Source organism: Mandrillus leucophaeus, unplaced genomic scaffold, assembly GCF_000951045.1.
Source record: "Mandrillus leucophaeus isolate KB7577 unplaced genomic scaffold, Mleu.le_1.0 Scaffold840, whole genome shotgun sequence".
In the NCBI taxonomy this organism is placed as follows: domain Eukaryota; kingdom Metazoa; phylum Chordata; class Mammalia; order Primates; family Cercopithecidae; genus Mandrillus; species Mandrillus leucophaeus.
Window position 1 is genome coordinate 680,020 of NW_012109142.1, and position 14,528 is coordinate 694,547.

At 34.5% G+C, this 14,528-nt stretch overlaps 1 protein-coding gene and 1 pseudogene across 2 annotated transcripts in view; both read right to left on the reverse strand.

Moving 5' to 3' along the window:
* Positions 1 to 14,528, reverse strand: part of PKHD1L1 (polycystic kidney and hepatic disease 1 (autosomal recessive)-like 1) — a 168,118-nt gene that overhangs the window by 100,511 nt on the left and 53,079 nt on the right. The window contains exons 24-30 of the mRNA XM_011968382.1: positions 11,541 to 11,688; positions 9,638 to 9,792; positions 6,382 to 6,504; positions 5,806 to 5,911; positions 2,611 to 2,721; positions 1,538 to 1,702; positions 445 to 566 (exon numbers count right to left, since the gene is read on the reverse strand). Of these exons, the coding sequence (XP_011823772.1) occupies positions 445 to 566; positions 1,538 to 1,702; positions 2,611 to 2,721; positions 5,806 to 5,911; positions 6,382 to 6,504; positions 9,638 to 9,792; positions 11,541 to 11,688 (930 nt within the window). The remainder of the gene's footprint in view (positions 1 to 444; positions 567 to 1,537; positions 1,703 to 2,610; positions 2,722 to 5,805; positions 5,912 to 6,381; positions 6,505 to 9,637; positions 9,793 to 11,540; positions 11,689 to 14,528) is intronic.
* Positions 6,776 to 7,794, reverse strand: LOC105530712 (annotated as a pseudogene). Its single transcript, XR_001004685.1, has one exon. The product of XR_001004685.1 is annotated as a synaptojanin-2-binding protein pseudogene (transcript).

The following is a 14,528-nucleotide window of genomic DNA, read 5'->3' on the forward strand; positions in this document are numbered from 1 at the left end:
TTAATTTCTAGATTTACTTTCCTGAAATCTTTAGACTACTAATTTTTTTCATCCTTAAATTTACGTGGTAAACTCTCATTCATCCTCAAATTCTGATGAGACATCAACTTTTCTGTGAAACTGTTTCTGACACCCTCTCTCCACTGTGTTTTATGTTTACTTTGTTACTACTTCTATTAATTCAAATGAAATACATTGTTTAATATTAGCTTATGTGTCTCTTTTCTTCATGATTTTAAGTATGTTGAATGTGGAGATAATATTTTGTCTTTTAATCTTAGTGGAAAGATGTGGAAGAAAGAAGTTTTAAGGAGCATAATAGAAACCCTGCAGTTTCTATGTAAATACACCACTGGTTTCACCACTCCACTCCCCAAACTGAGATGTCTCCTCATTTATAATATTTCAGACTTAGGAAAAAATGACTGAAACCAGAGGTCTTACTTTTGGTGTCCTGCAGGTTATCCTATTCAAATCCCCTTCAATCACATTGCAGGTTTCATTTCCAACTAATACCTTTGAATTTTCATTAAAGCCAAATCCAGATAAAGTCAGTAGCGTACCACCTTCATAAGAAAAGCAAACAAAAACAACAACAAAACCAGTTCAACTATAACAAAAAGAAATGTTAATAAGAGCTAACTCATTAGAGAATTGTCTAATTATCCAAGAGATGGACTGGCCAATAGATCAAGGACCAGACTTGAGATGAGCACAATCACCACCACACACCTGAGCCTGGGTGCTGATGCTCGGAACCATAAAGGAGCTGGGCTAAGTGATTTAATGGAATAACATAGATTTGCAACACACATTTGCTTTGGGGCATTGGCAGCAGCATCTGCTATTTTTCCCAGTGCCTTCATCCTACAAAAATGTATGCTGCTTCTATTCACTCAACCATTCTGTGGGTGGAAGAGGAGAGTGAATTAAGATTCTCGCCAAATCTCAAATTTTAATATTTCTAAGTAAAAGGAAAACTAAACTTTAAAAATAAGCGATGAAATAATGTAAAATAAAAGCATACTAAAAGGATCAAAACCAAAGCACAAAACCGTAAACTATGCCTGGTAAAAAAACAAACGTACAAAGGAAATGAAGCAGGACAGGAAAAATGTGTTATGTTCTTTCCATCCTCTGTGTTAGCCCTCCTTTCCCCAGTTTGTTCCCAGAACTTTTTCTGGGTCAAGGAGCTCCACTGAGACTGTGGTTACAAATGAAGCAGCTGGTAAGCAGAATAATAACTAATAAATCTTATCTTGACATAATTGATGTGCTTGTTATAGAAACATGTAATAATTGATGATATTAATTCAATAACCTAAGATGTAAGTATAAGCAGCACCCCGACTTGTGCTTTGTAAGAAACAAAAGAATTAGTCGGCCATTTAATCACTGGGCCTTCTCAAAGGAGACACTCCTTTGTTCTATAGGAGGAAGCTTTGGGCTCCTCTCCCTTCACCCTGTACTAGAAAGAGCACATTGAACTGATGGAAATGCATGCAATTTTCTTTCTGTTTAAACCATTAACCATTACCTGCTATGCTTCCAGAATCAGGCCAGATATGTGAGATCTGACTCTGATAAACAAAGTAGAACTGTTCACCCCCTACATTCTGTGCTAGTCCAACATCAGCTACGGACACAGCAACTGGGGCATGTCCAGCACTTCCATTCAGAATCTGGCACTTGATCTCTTTTTCTTGTGAAAAAAAGAAAAAGATGAAGAAAATGGTAAATCAAATGGTTTTATGAGATAAAAGTTATGCTTGCAAAATACTAACATTGGCCTTCATTTTTACATCTCAAGAAGTATATCCAAAGAAAACGAATCATGTATTAATGGGTGGGGGAATCTTAAGAGGAATAATCCTTGCAAACTACCTGAGGCTATGAATCAGACACTCCTAGAAAATAGGTAAACCAAGAATGAAAGCAAAGTAAACAATCTATTTCCGATGCTACTGTACCCAAAACAGGCTACTGTCATAATTTTTTTAAAAGCTAATTTATTAAGCTCATTTATATTAATAATTCTAAAATTTTTGGTCAGATATATTATGTCCAAAATTGTGCAAAATACCAGGTTTTATCAGGAAAGATGATCAAAAACTAAATGAAGGGCAGGTGCGGGGGCTCATGACTGTAATGCCAGCACTTTAGAAGGCTGAAGCGGGTGGATCATGTGAGGTCAGGAGTTCGAGACCAGCTTGGCCACGTCCTCTTCCTGCATGGCATTGTCAAAACGTGGGCAGACAGGACCATGGAACACTAGAGAAGCATTTCATACATTTTTGCATCCCAGAGACACACTGATGCAAAAAAGATTTCATGTAACCTCCAAATGAAGGGGAAAAAAGGATAAAATTAAACTATTATAGGATAAAGACACTGTACAACAGTGAAATAGTCTGTGGTCATAATCAAAGATTTAAAAGATAAGGCATTATATAGATCAGGTTGCCAATTTCATAACCCCATAGGGATCATGATAATTGTAATAATGGATCATGATAATTGTACATGATCAAATAATTGTAATACTGCTCTTTGATTCCACTTTATCTTAGATAAGAACAATTAGACTTAACAGTTTTTATAAGGACCTACCATCCACAGAAAGAAGAGAACAACCTACTGGTCCAACTGAGACTGATACAGCTGAACTAGGAGAAAATCCAGAACCCACTATGGTTAGAATTGTGCCTTCTTCATAGGACCCTAAAAATGATCAATTTAAATAACAATATTAATATCTGTTATTATGAAATCAGACATTTCTCAGATAAAAATAAGTCTATCTTCAAAAGATATAAACAGTAAGCCGAATAGGCAAGCAGGGAGAAAAATCCACATGTATTTATCCGTGGTATTTTATTTCCATTATTTCCATTGAATTATTCTACGTATGTTCATATTTTGAATCTGTGTGTTGACAGAGACTAGTGGAAAGAATTATCTGACTGAAAACATGGCATAAGATAAATAAACAAATTATTCTCATAATAAAGAAATTAAGTAGACATCTCTATATGGTAACTTAGTATATGACAGACTTGCCATTGCAAATTTATGAGGAAAGGATAAATCACACAATTAGTGGTATGGACACTTCCCGTTTGAAAAGAAAATAAGATTCCTCTGTCCTCTGTTTAGGGTGATATACATCCCAAAATGCCTGGGACAGTTCTGGTTTACACCTGTGTTCCAGCGTCTTAAACTTAAGATTTTTCCATTCCCTCTTAAAAGTGTCCAGGTTTGATCAACAAATTATAGATAGATTAGATAGATAGATATTACGTATCTATCTTTAACAAATCATATATGTAATACATACATGATCACCCTACTTATGTAACACCATGCACAATATAGACTCTACATAGATTTAAATAGCTAAGAACAAAAAATAAAACTCAAATTTTTAGAAGTAAATATAACCAAATATCTTGATGACTTTGGGATAGAGATGGATTTCTTAAATATGATACATGAAGCCATGGGATTGACCATAATGGAATAAATAAATAAACTAGAATAAATAAGTGACTTAAATGTTTTCATAAACAAGAGCTAAACCAAAGCACAGGCAATATACTGAGAGAAGCCATGGGCAAAGGATTGGTAAACATAAAATATAGTAAATGGTTACAAGTAAATTTTAAAAGAGAATTCAATAAAAAAGGGAAAAACGATGCTAAACACTTTGCAGAAAAGATAATCTGAATGTCCAAGAAACATATGAGAAGATGCTCATGTGCATTACTAATAAAGGAATAGAATAAACGTTTTAAAAGTGATAACTTTTACCCATTGGAATAGTTTAAATTAGGAAGTCGATCACTTCCAATATTGGCAAAGATATAGAGGATAATGTTGCTATTATATTTGCTGGTAGTATAGCCACTTGGAAGAGCAATTTGGTCATCTTGTAAACTGAATACTCATCCAACCAGTTGTTATCCAATAATACTATGTCTCAGTATATATCCTAAAGTAGCTTTAACACATATGCAATAGGAGGTTTGTACAAGAAAGTTCAGTATAGTCTTATTGGTAAAAGTGAAAACTTGTAAACAATCTAAATGTCCATCAATAGAGGAACTAGGTAAGTTGGTGCACTCATGAAATACTTTAACGTGATGGGTTAGGTGTACATAAAACCACATAAATATATCTCAAAATGAATTCTGAATGACAAAAGAAATATGCAAAATAATATTTACATTGTAATATTTCATTTGTAAGCTTATAAAACTGGTAAAATGACCATATATGTGTGTGTGCTATATACAAAAGGTATTTAAAGTGTCATGGAAGAATACATACACAGTAATTAATCACTGTGATTGCCCCTCAAGAATTATGTAGGGGACTAGGTCTAGGGATGGTGCTGAAAGAGAAATTTAGCTGTTCCTATAATATTTCTTTCTTAAATTGTTGATCGGAAGTAAATATGACAAAATTTTAACAGCTGTTAATTTTCAGTGAAGAGTATGTGTATTTTTGTAGTTTTCTTTATGCTTATATTTTCACAATTTTAAAAATGATCCAAATGTGGCAAAAGGCAATTCAGATTCCTATATTGGGTAAGAAATCATTTTTCAGGAAGTGCACGTAAAAGTGGGAATTCAACCATCCTGGCCAACGTGGTAAAACTCTGTCTCTACTAAAAATACAAAAATTATCCAGGCATGGTAGTGGGCACCTGCAGTCCCAGCTACTAGGGAGGCTGAGCAGGAGAATCGCATGAAACCGGAAGGTGGAGGTTGCAGCGAGGCAAGATCGCACCACTGCACTCCAGCCTGGTGACAGAGCAAGACTCAGCCTCAAAAAAAAAAAAAAAAAAAAAAAAAAAAATTGGGAATTCATTATAAAATGCAAGAGTGGATATAAACATAAGTATACCAAAGGACTATAACCAAATTAAAGTTCATTAAATCCTTATTCTTGAGAGTTTTAACCCCATGTAATCTGAATTATCCCAAAGTTAGTATCATCACTATTTTTAAAAGTCTGAAAAATATATTCTTTCAACATAAAAATGAAATATTTTTAAAATTTTAATAATTTTTGGGAGGTACCACTATAAAATTAGTTGGTGAGTTTTCCTACTATCCATAAAGATTAAATATGTAACTATAGCGTCTGAGTTTATTGTTCTGATTGAAAAAAAGCCATCCCTTACTATCCTTATTCCTGCTGTTTTATTTCAGTCCTTAGTTGCTCAGACACAAAGCATAATCACATTTTTGAGGCAATAACATGTTATGAAGAAATGGTATAATGTGTTCCTTAGATTGAGTTCCTGGCAATAATTTTTATATCTCATATTGTCAAATCTAGGACACGATCACATTCTTTCATGAAACAGCAGATGTCTTGTTACTAGCCTTTTAATACTAACTCTCCTAGAGGAAGTGGTCTCATAGAATAAAAGACTCCACTTAATACCCTAGCTAGTACAGTTGAACAAAAGTGCCTCAGTGTCCAAGTGAAATTTTAAAGACTGAGTCTAACTGGTGAAACTAGAGAAGTTTAAGATTAGCAAATCCTCTACTTCAAAGGCAAGATTTCAGCTTCAAAAGAAATAGTTTTTTTTCAAAAATAAATAATTAGTGCCCTTTCCATAGCTTTTTTGTCTAATAGGATTTTTAATTTTCACAATGTAGAACTGTTTGCTTGCTTTAGCTAACAGTATAACAGTGACACTAGTATAAACATAGTTTTAGAAGTCATTATCAGAGTTTACATTTTGCTGGTTATCTTTCACACCCTAGTATAGGTTAAAAATCAGGAACTTACCTTGAGAAGGGCTTGTCGCCAAGACTAGGGGAGTAATGTCGGAATCCCATGTAAACCCACAGTCACCTGAACATTTAGCTGGAATTCCATTGACATAGACTTCAACCTTCAAATAAAGAAACAAGAAGTCAGAGAACAGAGGCAAAGAGGCAGCAGTAGAATATGAATAGGTTTTTAACAAAAGTGATGGAATTTTGTTGATTTGCTTGTTTGTTTACTGAAATTAGTCTATATTTTTTCTACTTTGATATTTCATTCAGTCTTGCCCTTGGGAAAGTCACCTAATCTCTTTACACTTTAATTTCTTCATCTTTACAGCACTGCTGTAAAGATTGAATGAAAGACTCTATTTTCAAATTCTGGCATAGTAGAGCTAAAAAATCTACTATTTTGTCATAAGGAAGATAATTTTTCCAAAAGTCATAAAATAATATTATCAAGTTGATCAATGTAAACACAAATGTTCTCATGAAATACAGAAGTCGATCCCCCTGTTTTATCAGGTCTTTAATATATTATAAACTAGTTATACTGTTAAAATTACATCACGCATCATGAGAAAAGCTTCAAAAATACCTGTGGCTGTTGACTGGGTGTACGAAGTAGGTCTCCAAGTATGTGTCGTCTGAATAAGCCGCCTTCCTTTATCCTTGTGACTGTCATATTAGCCTTTTCTCCAATAATGTTGGAATCATTAATCTATTTTTACACACAATTATTTTATTAGAAAGGTTGTAACAAATATGACCACACTAGTTTTTCATTTTTAATTTCAGCATAGGCAAAGGTGAATAAAAGTCAAAGGATGTAAAATAAAATTCAAAACCATTGTAGTCACTTTTTTTTAAAGAAGACTCTTCAAAAATGAACATAACCTATACAAGAAAAAAAAATTAAGACCATTGCATTATCATACATTGCATCAATTACAACTTGAATTAAAACTAAAATTAACTTGAATTTCTTTTTTTTTAGCTTTCTCACCTTTAATTCTCCATAGGTATCACTATTATACTATAATATTTACATATGTATGTGTATATATGTATTTGCTTTTTTAAAAAGGTAAAAATGCTCTTCTCACTCTCCTTTGTCTCATATAGGCACCCAGGTATGTAATTAGAAATTAAATAAAGGCCACAATAATTTCCCAAGGAAGATCATTAAAAAGAAAAATCCGTTCTTCCTCTAATGTCACACAGCTGGTCTTTATGGCATGCCAGCTAAGAAAAATGATATTGCCTATGGTGACATGAAGACTCAATCTTTCTCTCTTTGGGTTGTAGCTGAATTTCTATCAAAAGTCCTAGTAAAATATATAACTCATTTGTTCTAAGCAAGTCTTTTCTTCAGTTTTCCTTCAAATAATACCTTTACTTTCCCATTAGAATATGAAGAATTGGAGATTCTGAACAGCAAGGTTTGGGGTGGGTATCAGTCACTTCAAATCTGGCTATGCAGAGAGTGAAAGACACGGCAGAATAGCAGGGATGGAGGGTGAGTGAAATGTATCTTCATTGGGAGTACTGAAAGAGAGCAAGTTTTTCAAAGTTGTTGCCGGTATCTCATGAAAACCCAGGCTGCTACCATGGTGAGGGCAAACACTGGCACCAGCACCATAAATATGAGAATACCACTTGGGTCCCCTTCACCTCGATGTCCTATAGGTCCATTCTGCACCTGTAACCTATGCTGCACTTTGAGAGACACAGCATAACCTGCATTACGAAAGAGGTCTACAGCATTCTGGTACAGCAGGTTCTTTAGGTCTTGGCCATTTACTGAAAGGATCTTATCACGCTCCTGGAGCCGCCCATCCAGGGCCGCAGCCCCATTTTCTTTGATGCGGCTGACGTAGATGCCACTGTCGTTGGAGACATACTGCTGATCTGTCCCACCTACGATATTGAAGCCCAGCCCTAAGGGTCCTCTGGTAAGACTGATCTCTTCCTCAGCGACCAAATAAACCAGTCTTCCGTTCATGTTTTACAGCTCCTAACTTGAATTTTTATAATTAAAAATAAATCTAAAGAAAATGAATCTACTAAACTTGATTTTCTCAAAATGTCCTGTGCTTTTTCTGAATATGATAACTGGTAAATTATTGTTAAATAATTGAAAAACTGTTCTTCCAATGGTAAAAATAAAGCCAAGTAAAATCAGTATATACAATTTGTTCTTTACAAAATTCCTCTGCAAATTTGGCAACCTTCTGATGTATTCGGGGACTAGCAAAGAGATAGGAGTCTCCATGTTGGGCCATGTGTGAGCCAAATAATATGGAACAGAAATAATGAATAAGCAGAAGAGACTGATCAGAAAAGATGGAAGAGAGCAGATGCACAGACACCAGCAGAGACACCAAGGGCGGTCAGTCACTAGACCTATCTTCATTGTGGAATTTTCCACTCTCAGTTCCCAGCCATGGATTTTTCTAAAATAACCCTCACATTCTTATAACTATTACTATTTTGCACAACCATACAGACTTGTTTTCTACGTTTACACAGTTGTTTTTGCCCCCACTGCCTTATCTTCTCCACTTCCTCTCCTTCCCCAAATGATTTCATAAGTAGAGTTCTGCATTTTTTCCACTTTATGTCATGAATCTCTTTCCAGGTGAATATATGTGGATCTACACATGGCTGCATAATGTTCAATGTGAAAGTTACATCATTTAAACAATCCTTCTGCTATTGATGGGGATTTAGGTTTCTAGGTTTTTACTTTTACAAATAGTGCTTCAGTGACTACCTTTGCGCCTATATTATTTCACATTTACCTTATTATTTCAGTAGGATAGAGTTATATAAGTGATAGTGATGAATCAGAAGGTCTGTATTAAGATACTACTAAGTTATCTGCACAAAAGGTTGTCCTTATTTTCGTTCTCACCAACATTGCATAGAAGAAACTATTTCCTTGCATTCTCATCATCACTAGAAAGCATTTTTTTTTTTTTTTTTGAGACTGAGTTTTGCTCTTGTTGCCCAGGCTGGAGTGCAATGGCAGTGGCACAATCTCGGCTCACTGCAATCTCCGCTTCCCGGGTTCAAGCGATTCTCCTGCCTCAGCCTCCCAAGCAGCTGAGATTACAGGCGTGTACTGCCACATCCAGCTAATTTTGTATTTTTAGTAGAAACAGGATTTTACCATGTTGGTCAGGCTCATCTCAAACTCCTGTGATCCACCTGCCTCAGCCTCCCAAAATGCTGGGATTACAGGCATGAGCCACTGTGCTTGGCTGAAAGCATCACCTTTTTAGTGTTTGACAATCTGAGTCCCTAGACTCCTCTCCTTCACATACTCTGGGCCTGACTCCTTTCCCCCATTCTCTTCCTCCCTCTAACTAAAGAAAGGTAATTAGATGACAGCCTAAGGCGTTACTCTTTTATGAACTTGGAAAGATCATCTTTATAACCACAGAAGTATCCAAGGCCCCAAAATACAGCTCTCGTGGTAGAATGATAGTGTGGCTGATTCTCTCTGGGACCCCCTTAGCATACATCTGGATTCAGTTTGGTTTAGTTCTGAGACCGGCCCTGACTGTGCGCCACCTGCCCCTGTCAAAGGGATTCTAACACACACATTCCTGGACTTTTTTCTAAATGGGATATGGAGTAAAGTACCAACAGCCATTCTCCATGAAAGATAACACTGGGTCAACTTAATTTAGAAAAAACCTTCTCCTTAATTTCCTTTTAAAGAAATTTTAGTTTATGGTTTGCATTTTTATAATATACATAGCCTCTAGTTCTTTTTGGAATAAAACAGGGTCCAAATAAGCAAACAGCACATAGAAGAAAAAAGAAGCCAGGCTAAATGAGGGAACCTGTAGAAGATTCTGCTTTCCACAGGTGCTTCTCCACTTGATGTTCCATGCGTAGCCAGCACAGGTTCCCTCTCGTGTAACTGAGACTCTTCCCAATCCCTCCAGACTCTGGAGCACAAACTGCAGATCTGCAGCTGACACAGCAGCGGGAAGGCCTGCACTCACAGAGGGGTGGCAAACAGCAGAAGTCACAATTCACAAACTGGCCAGATGTGGTGGCTCACGCCTGTAATCTCAGCAATTTGGGAGGTCGAGGCGGGCGGGTCACCTGAGGTCAGGAGTTTGAGACCAGCCTGGCCAACATGGTAAAACCTCGTCTTTACTGAAAATACAAAAATTAACTGGGCATGGTGGTGCATGCCTATAATCCCAGCTACTCTGCAGGCTGAGGCAGGAGAATCCCTTGAACCCAGGAAGCGGAGGTTGTAGTGTCCAGGATCATGCCACTGCACTCCAGCCTTGGTAACAGTGAGACTCCATCTCAAAAAAATAATAGTAATAAAATAAAATAAATTCACAAACCAATTTCATCTTTAAAGTACATGAAATGTGTACTATGTATTATCACTTGTAGACTCTATGTCCCCTTCCAATATAGTAAAAATAAAATTTGCATTCTACTTATGCCAAGAATTTATATATTTCCTGGAAATAAAATATAAACAATTTTATACATTTCAAAATAATAATAGACAATTATTTTTAAAAATTACATGAGTAATGTACCTCAAACTCTGGCCTTGGATTGAATATTTTTAATATCAATTCACAAATATCAAATATCAGTTGATGTTTTCATATCAATTCATTTTGATATTAAAAATAAAATCATTTTAATGTCAGAGATGTTGAGTGTTAAAATGATCTTTTAATATAAAAATCGATTTTGATTAAATTAATAACAATATTAATTTGTATGTCTTTGAAAATACGGATAACCTGTAGGTCATGAATATAAAAGAGAAACAAACATTTGAGAATGTCACTGGTATAATGGATAAAGCAGTGACGAAAACATAAAAATGTCATTTGCCCTGAATAGTTTAGCTTCATGTTACTGACATACTCTCAATTATGTAAATTATAAGAGAAATACTACTAAAAAGGAGTATGCCAAAATGTTTATTATAGTTGTCTAGGTTAGCCCTGTCCAGCTGATAAATAATGTGAACCACATATATAATTGTATGCTTTCTGGTAGCTATATTTTAGAAAGAAAACAAAACCAGGTAAAATATTTTAATAGTAATAAATTGCATATAATCTCTTATATTCAAATGTTATATTTTGACATGTGACACTAGTCACATTTTAAGTGCTCAGTAGCCACATATGACTCATGGCTATCATACTGATTAGTACAGACTTAGATAATTAAATTATAGATGTCTTTTAAAATCATATTCCAATTCTCAATTTTTATATTTTAATATTATTGTTATTGTTTGTGGCTATCACAGTAAGTAATAAATGCTTATTTTTTTAAATGCATGTATTAGAGAAAGTTTTGACTTATGAAAGTGATAATTTCAACTGCCTTTAAAAAACGGCTATAAAAATTGTTATAAAATTTTGCAGACTTTTAAAAATATTATTTGTAAATGAAAACAATCAAAATAAATGATGTTAGTTTTGGATGGGTGAATATTTCCTAATCTATTAAAAAGAAGGATTTGAAACAACATTGTGATTGGCTATTAATTGACCCTTATATGGCATATATTAATATATATGCGTGTGTCACTTTAATATATCACATATTTACTTATGTCTCAAATAAATAATTAATGTATTTGCACGTATCAATAAGTAGTAATTCTCAAGTGAAACAACATTTAACACTTTATAACATTATACATATATGTGTGTGTATACACCAATATTTTAAACTTTTTTCATATACCTTTGAGAGTATGTCCATAAGCTTGAATGTCAAAGCTGCCACTTAGAGGTGGAGATGCAGCTTGAATTCTTTGAATATGAATTTTTGACTCGCCTGGCCAATTATTTCCTCTGTAGACACACTCGTTCTCTGTCTCATGTGTGATTATCTAATTTCCAAAATAAATATTGATAAAATGATTAAACTTAAGAATGGCTTACATGATTTCTATTCAATCATGGTACAATCCTGTGACATGACATAAATGAGCCTCATGTATTCAGGATTCTTCAGAACATTAAGGAGTGTCACATAAATCAACACAGGCCATACCTATACAGCTGCAATAATGAGGCCAAAGTCAACTCAGTCATCTGTGCAGCAATCAGCTGGAACTGCAGTAATACCTCATTAATTCAGAATGCACCCTCCATCACTCAAGGAACAAATATTTATTGAGCAGGCACTCTGTTCAAGGTACAGTGCTAATCACGGCAGAGAGGCAAAGGAGCATGAGATGTGGTCCTGGCTATTAAAAAACTAAAACAATTTTTTCAAAAAATACTACATGGAGTCTTGAAAAGTTAACCAACAATTTAAGAAAGTTTATGATCTATACAGTGGCTGACCCAGGCTAACAAAAATACTTGCGCAATGTTCAGTGCTCATCAATTGACAAAAGCAGCACATGCTATAGAAATTCACAGATTGTAACCCTAATAGTGAAAATTATATTCCCCTGTGTTTGATCCCTTATAGTTATCTGTTACTACTGTAAAATTTAAAACGATAAGCCTTCTAGCCCAAAGAATGAATAAACATTAGTGCTAAAAGATATAAGCAAGAATGTTCCTAGCAGCTATATTCATAATAGTCCCAAGCTGGAAAAAATGCAAAAGTTGTTCAATAGAATGGATAAATTATGGTATACTTATACTATGGAAAAATGTACAGCAACCAAAGAGAATGAAACTACAGTATATGCAGTGTGAATCTCACAAAATTAAATGAAAGAAGCTGGATTCAAAGCAGTACACACTGTATGATTCTATTGATATGAAGTTTAAGAACAATCGAAAATAATTAATGGTAGTAGATGTCAAAAGAGTGGTTATTGGGATGAGGAGTGAGTTTAAGAAAGAAGAGAGGTTCAAGGAATGTACTTGGGGAGCTAATGATTATCTTGATCTGGGTGTGATTACATGAGTGTATCTACTTTGTAAAAATGTGTTGAATTCAGCAAGGTTATAAGATACAAGATAAACACACAAAAATCAGTTACATTTCTATACACAAATAATGAGCATATGGAAATCGAATTTAAAAACACAAGACCATTTACAACTGCTTGAAGAAAATGAAACACGTATATAAATCTCACAAAATATGTACTAGACCTGAACTGAAAATTGCAAAATGCTGATAAATGCAATAAATGAAGACCTAAATATGCTAGTGAAGCACAAAGAAGACAAATAAATGGAGAGACATACTGTGTTCATGGATTGGAAAACTCGATATCACAATGGTGTCAATTCTTTCCAAAACAGTCTATAGATTTAATGTAATTATTGTCAAAATACCAGCAAGGTTTTTTTGTAGACATAAATAATCTTATTCTAAAATTTATATGGGAAGGCACAGGACCTCGAATAGCTAAAACAATTTTGCACAAGAAAAATAAAGTGAGAAGAATCACACTACTCAATGTTAAGCCTAACTATTCAGATACAATAGTCAAGAATGTATGGTGTTGGTGGAAGGACTGACATATAGACCAATGGAAAGAATTGAAAACTCGGAAATACACCCACACAAATATGATTTTTGACAAAGGTTCCAATGTAATTAAATGGAAGAAAGATCGCCTTTTCAATAAACGGTGCTGAAACAATTGAAGGCATAGGCAAACAAATGAACTTCAACCAAAAATCACATCTTATAAATAAAAATTAACATAAAATGGATCATGCCCTTAAATATAAAATGTAAACCTGTAGAATTTTTAGACAAAAATAGAAAAATCCTCAGGACCTAGAGCTAAGTAAGTTCTTAGACTTGAAACCAAAAGTACCATTCAAAAAAGAAAAAACAAATGAGAAATTTGGCCTCATAAAACTTTTCAAACTTTGTTCTGTCAAAGACCTTATGAAGAAGATGAAAAGGCGAGGTACAGTCTGGGAGAAAATATTTGCAAACCACATATCTGACAAAAGAATTACACCTAGACATTTCACAGTAGAAGATATGTAGGTGGCAAATAAGTTCATAAAAAGATGTTCAACATCATTAGTCATTAGGGAATATTAATTAAAATGAAAATGAGCCATCACTACACACCCTACCAGAATGCCTAAAATTAAAAATAGTGACATCACCAAACACTGGCAAGATTGTGCAGAAACTGGATCATACACTGCTGGTGGGAATCTAAAATGGTACAACCACTTCATAAAAAAGTATGGTAGTTTCTTTAGAAACTATGCACATTCTTATCATACAACCCTATAATTGCACTGTTGGGAATTTAACCCAGAAAAAAATGGAAACTTATGTCTCACAAAAGCCTATAGATGAATGTTCATAGCAGTTTAATTCATAATAGCCAAAACCAAGAAACAACTCAAATGGCCTTCAACGGGTGAGTAAACAAACTGGTACATCCATAACAGTAAATACACTCAGCAATCAAAATGAATAAATTAATAAACACAATTTGAATGATCTCAAGGGAATTATGCTGAGTAAAAAAAAGCCAGTATCCAAAAGCTATATATTTGTATGATTATATGACATCTGATTTCATTTTTGTAGCATTCTTGAAATGACAAAATTATTGAGAGAATGAATTTGTAGTTGCCATATATAAGTGAGTGCAGGAGGAAGGGAATGAGGGAGGTGGCTGTGACAGCATGGCTACAAAAAGGTAGCACAAGAGATGCTCGTAATAGAACTGTTCTGGTGGTGGTCAGATGAATCTACACCTGTGATAAAATTGTATAAGAACTA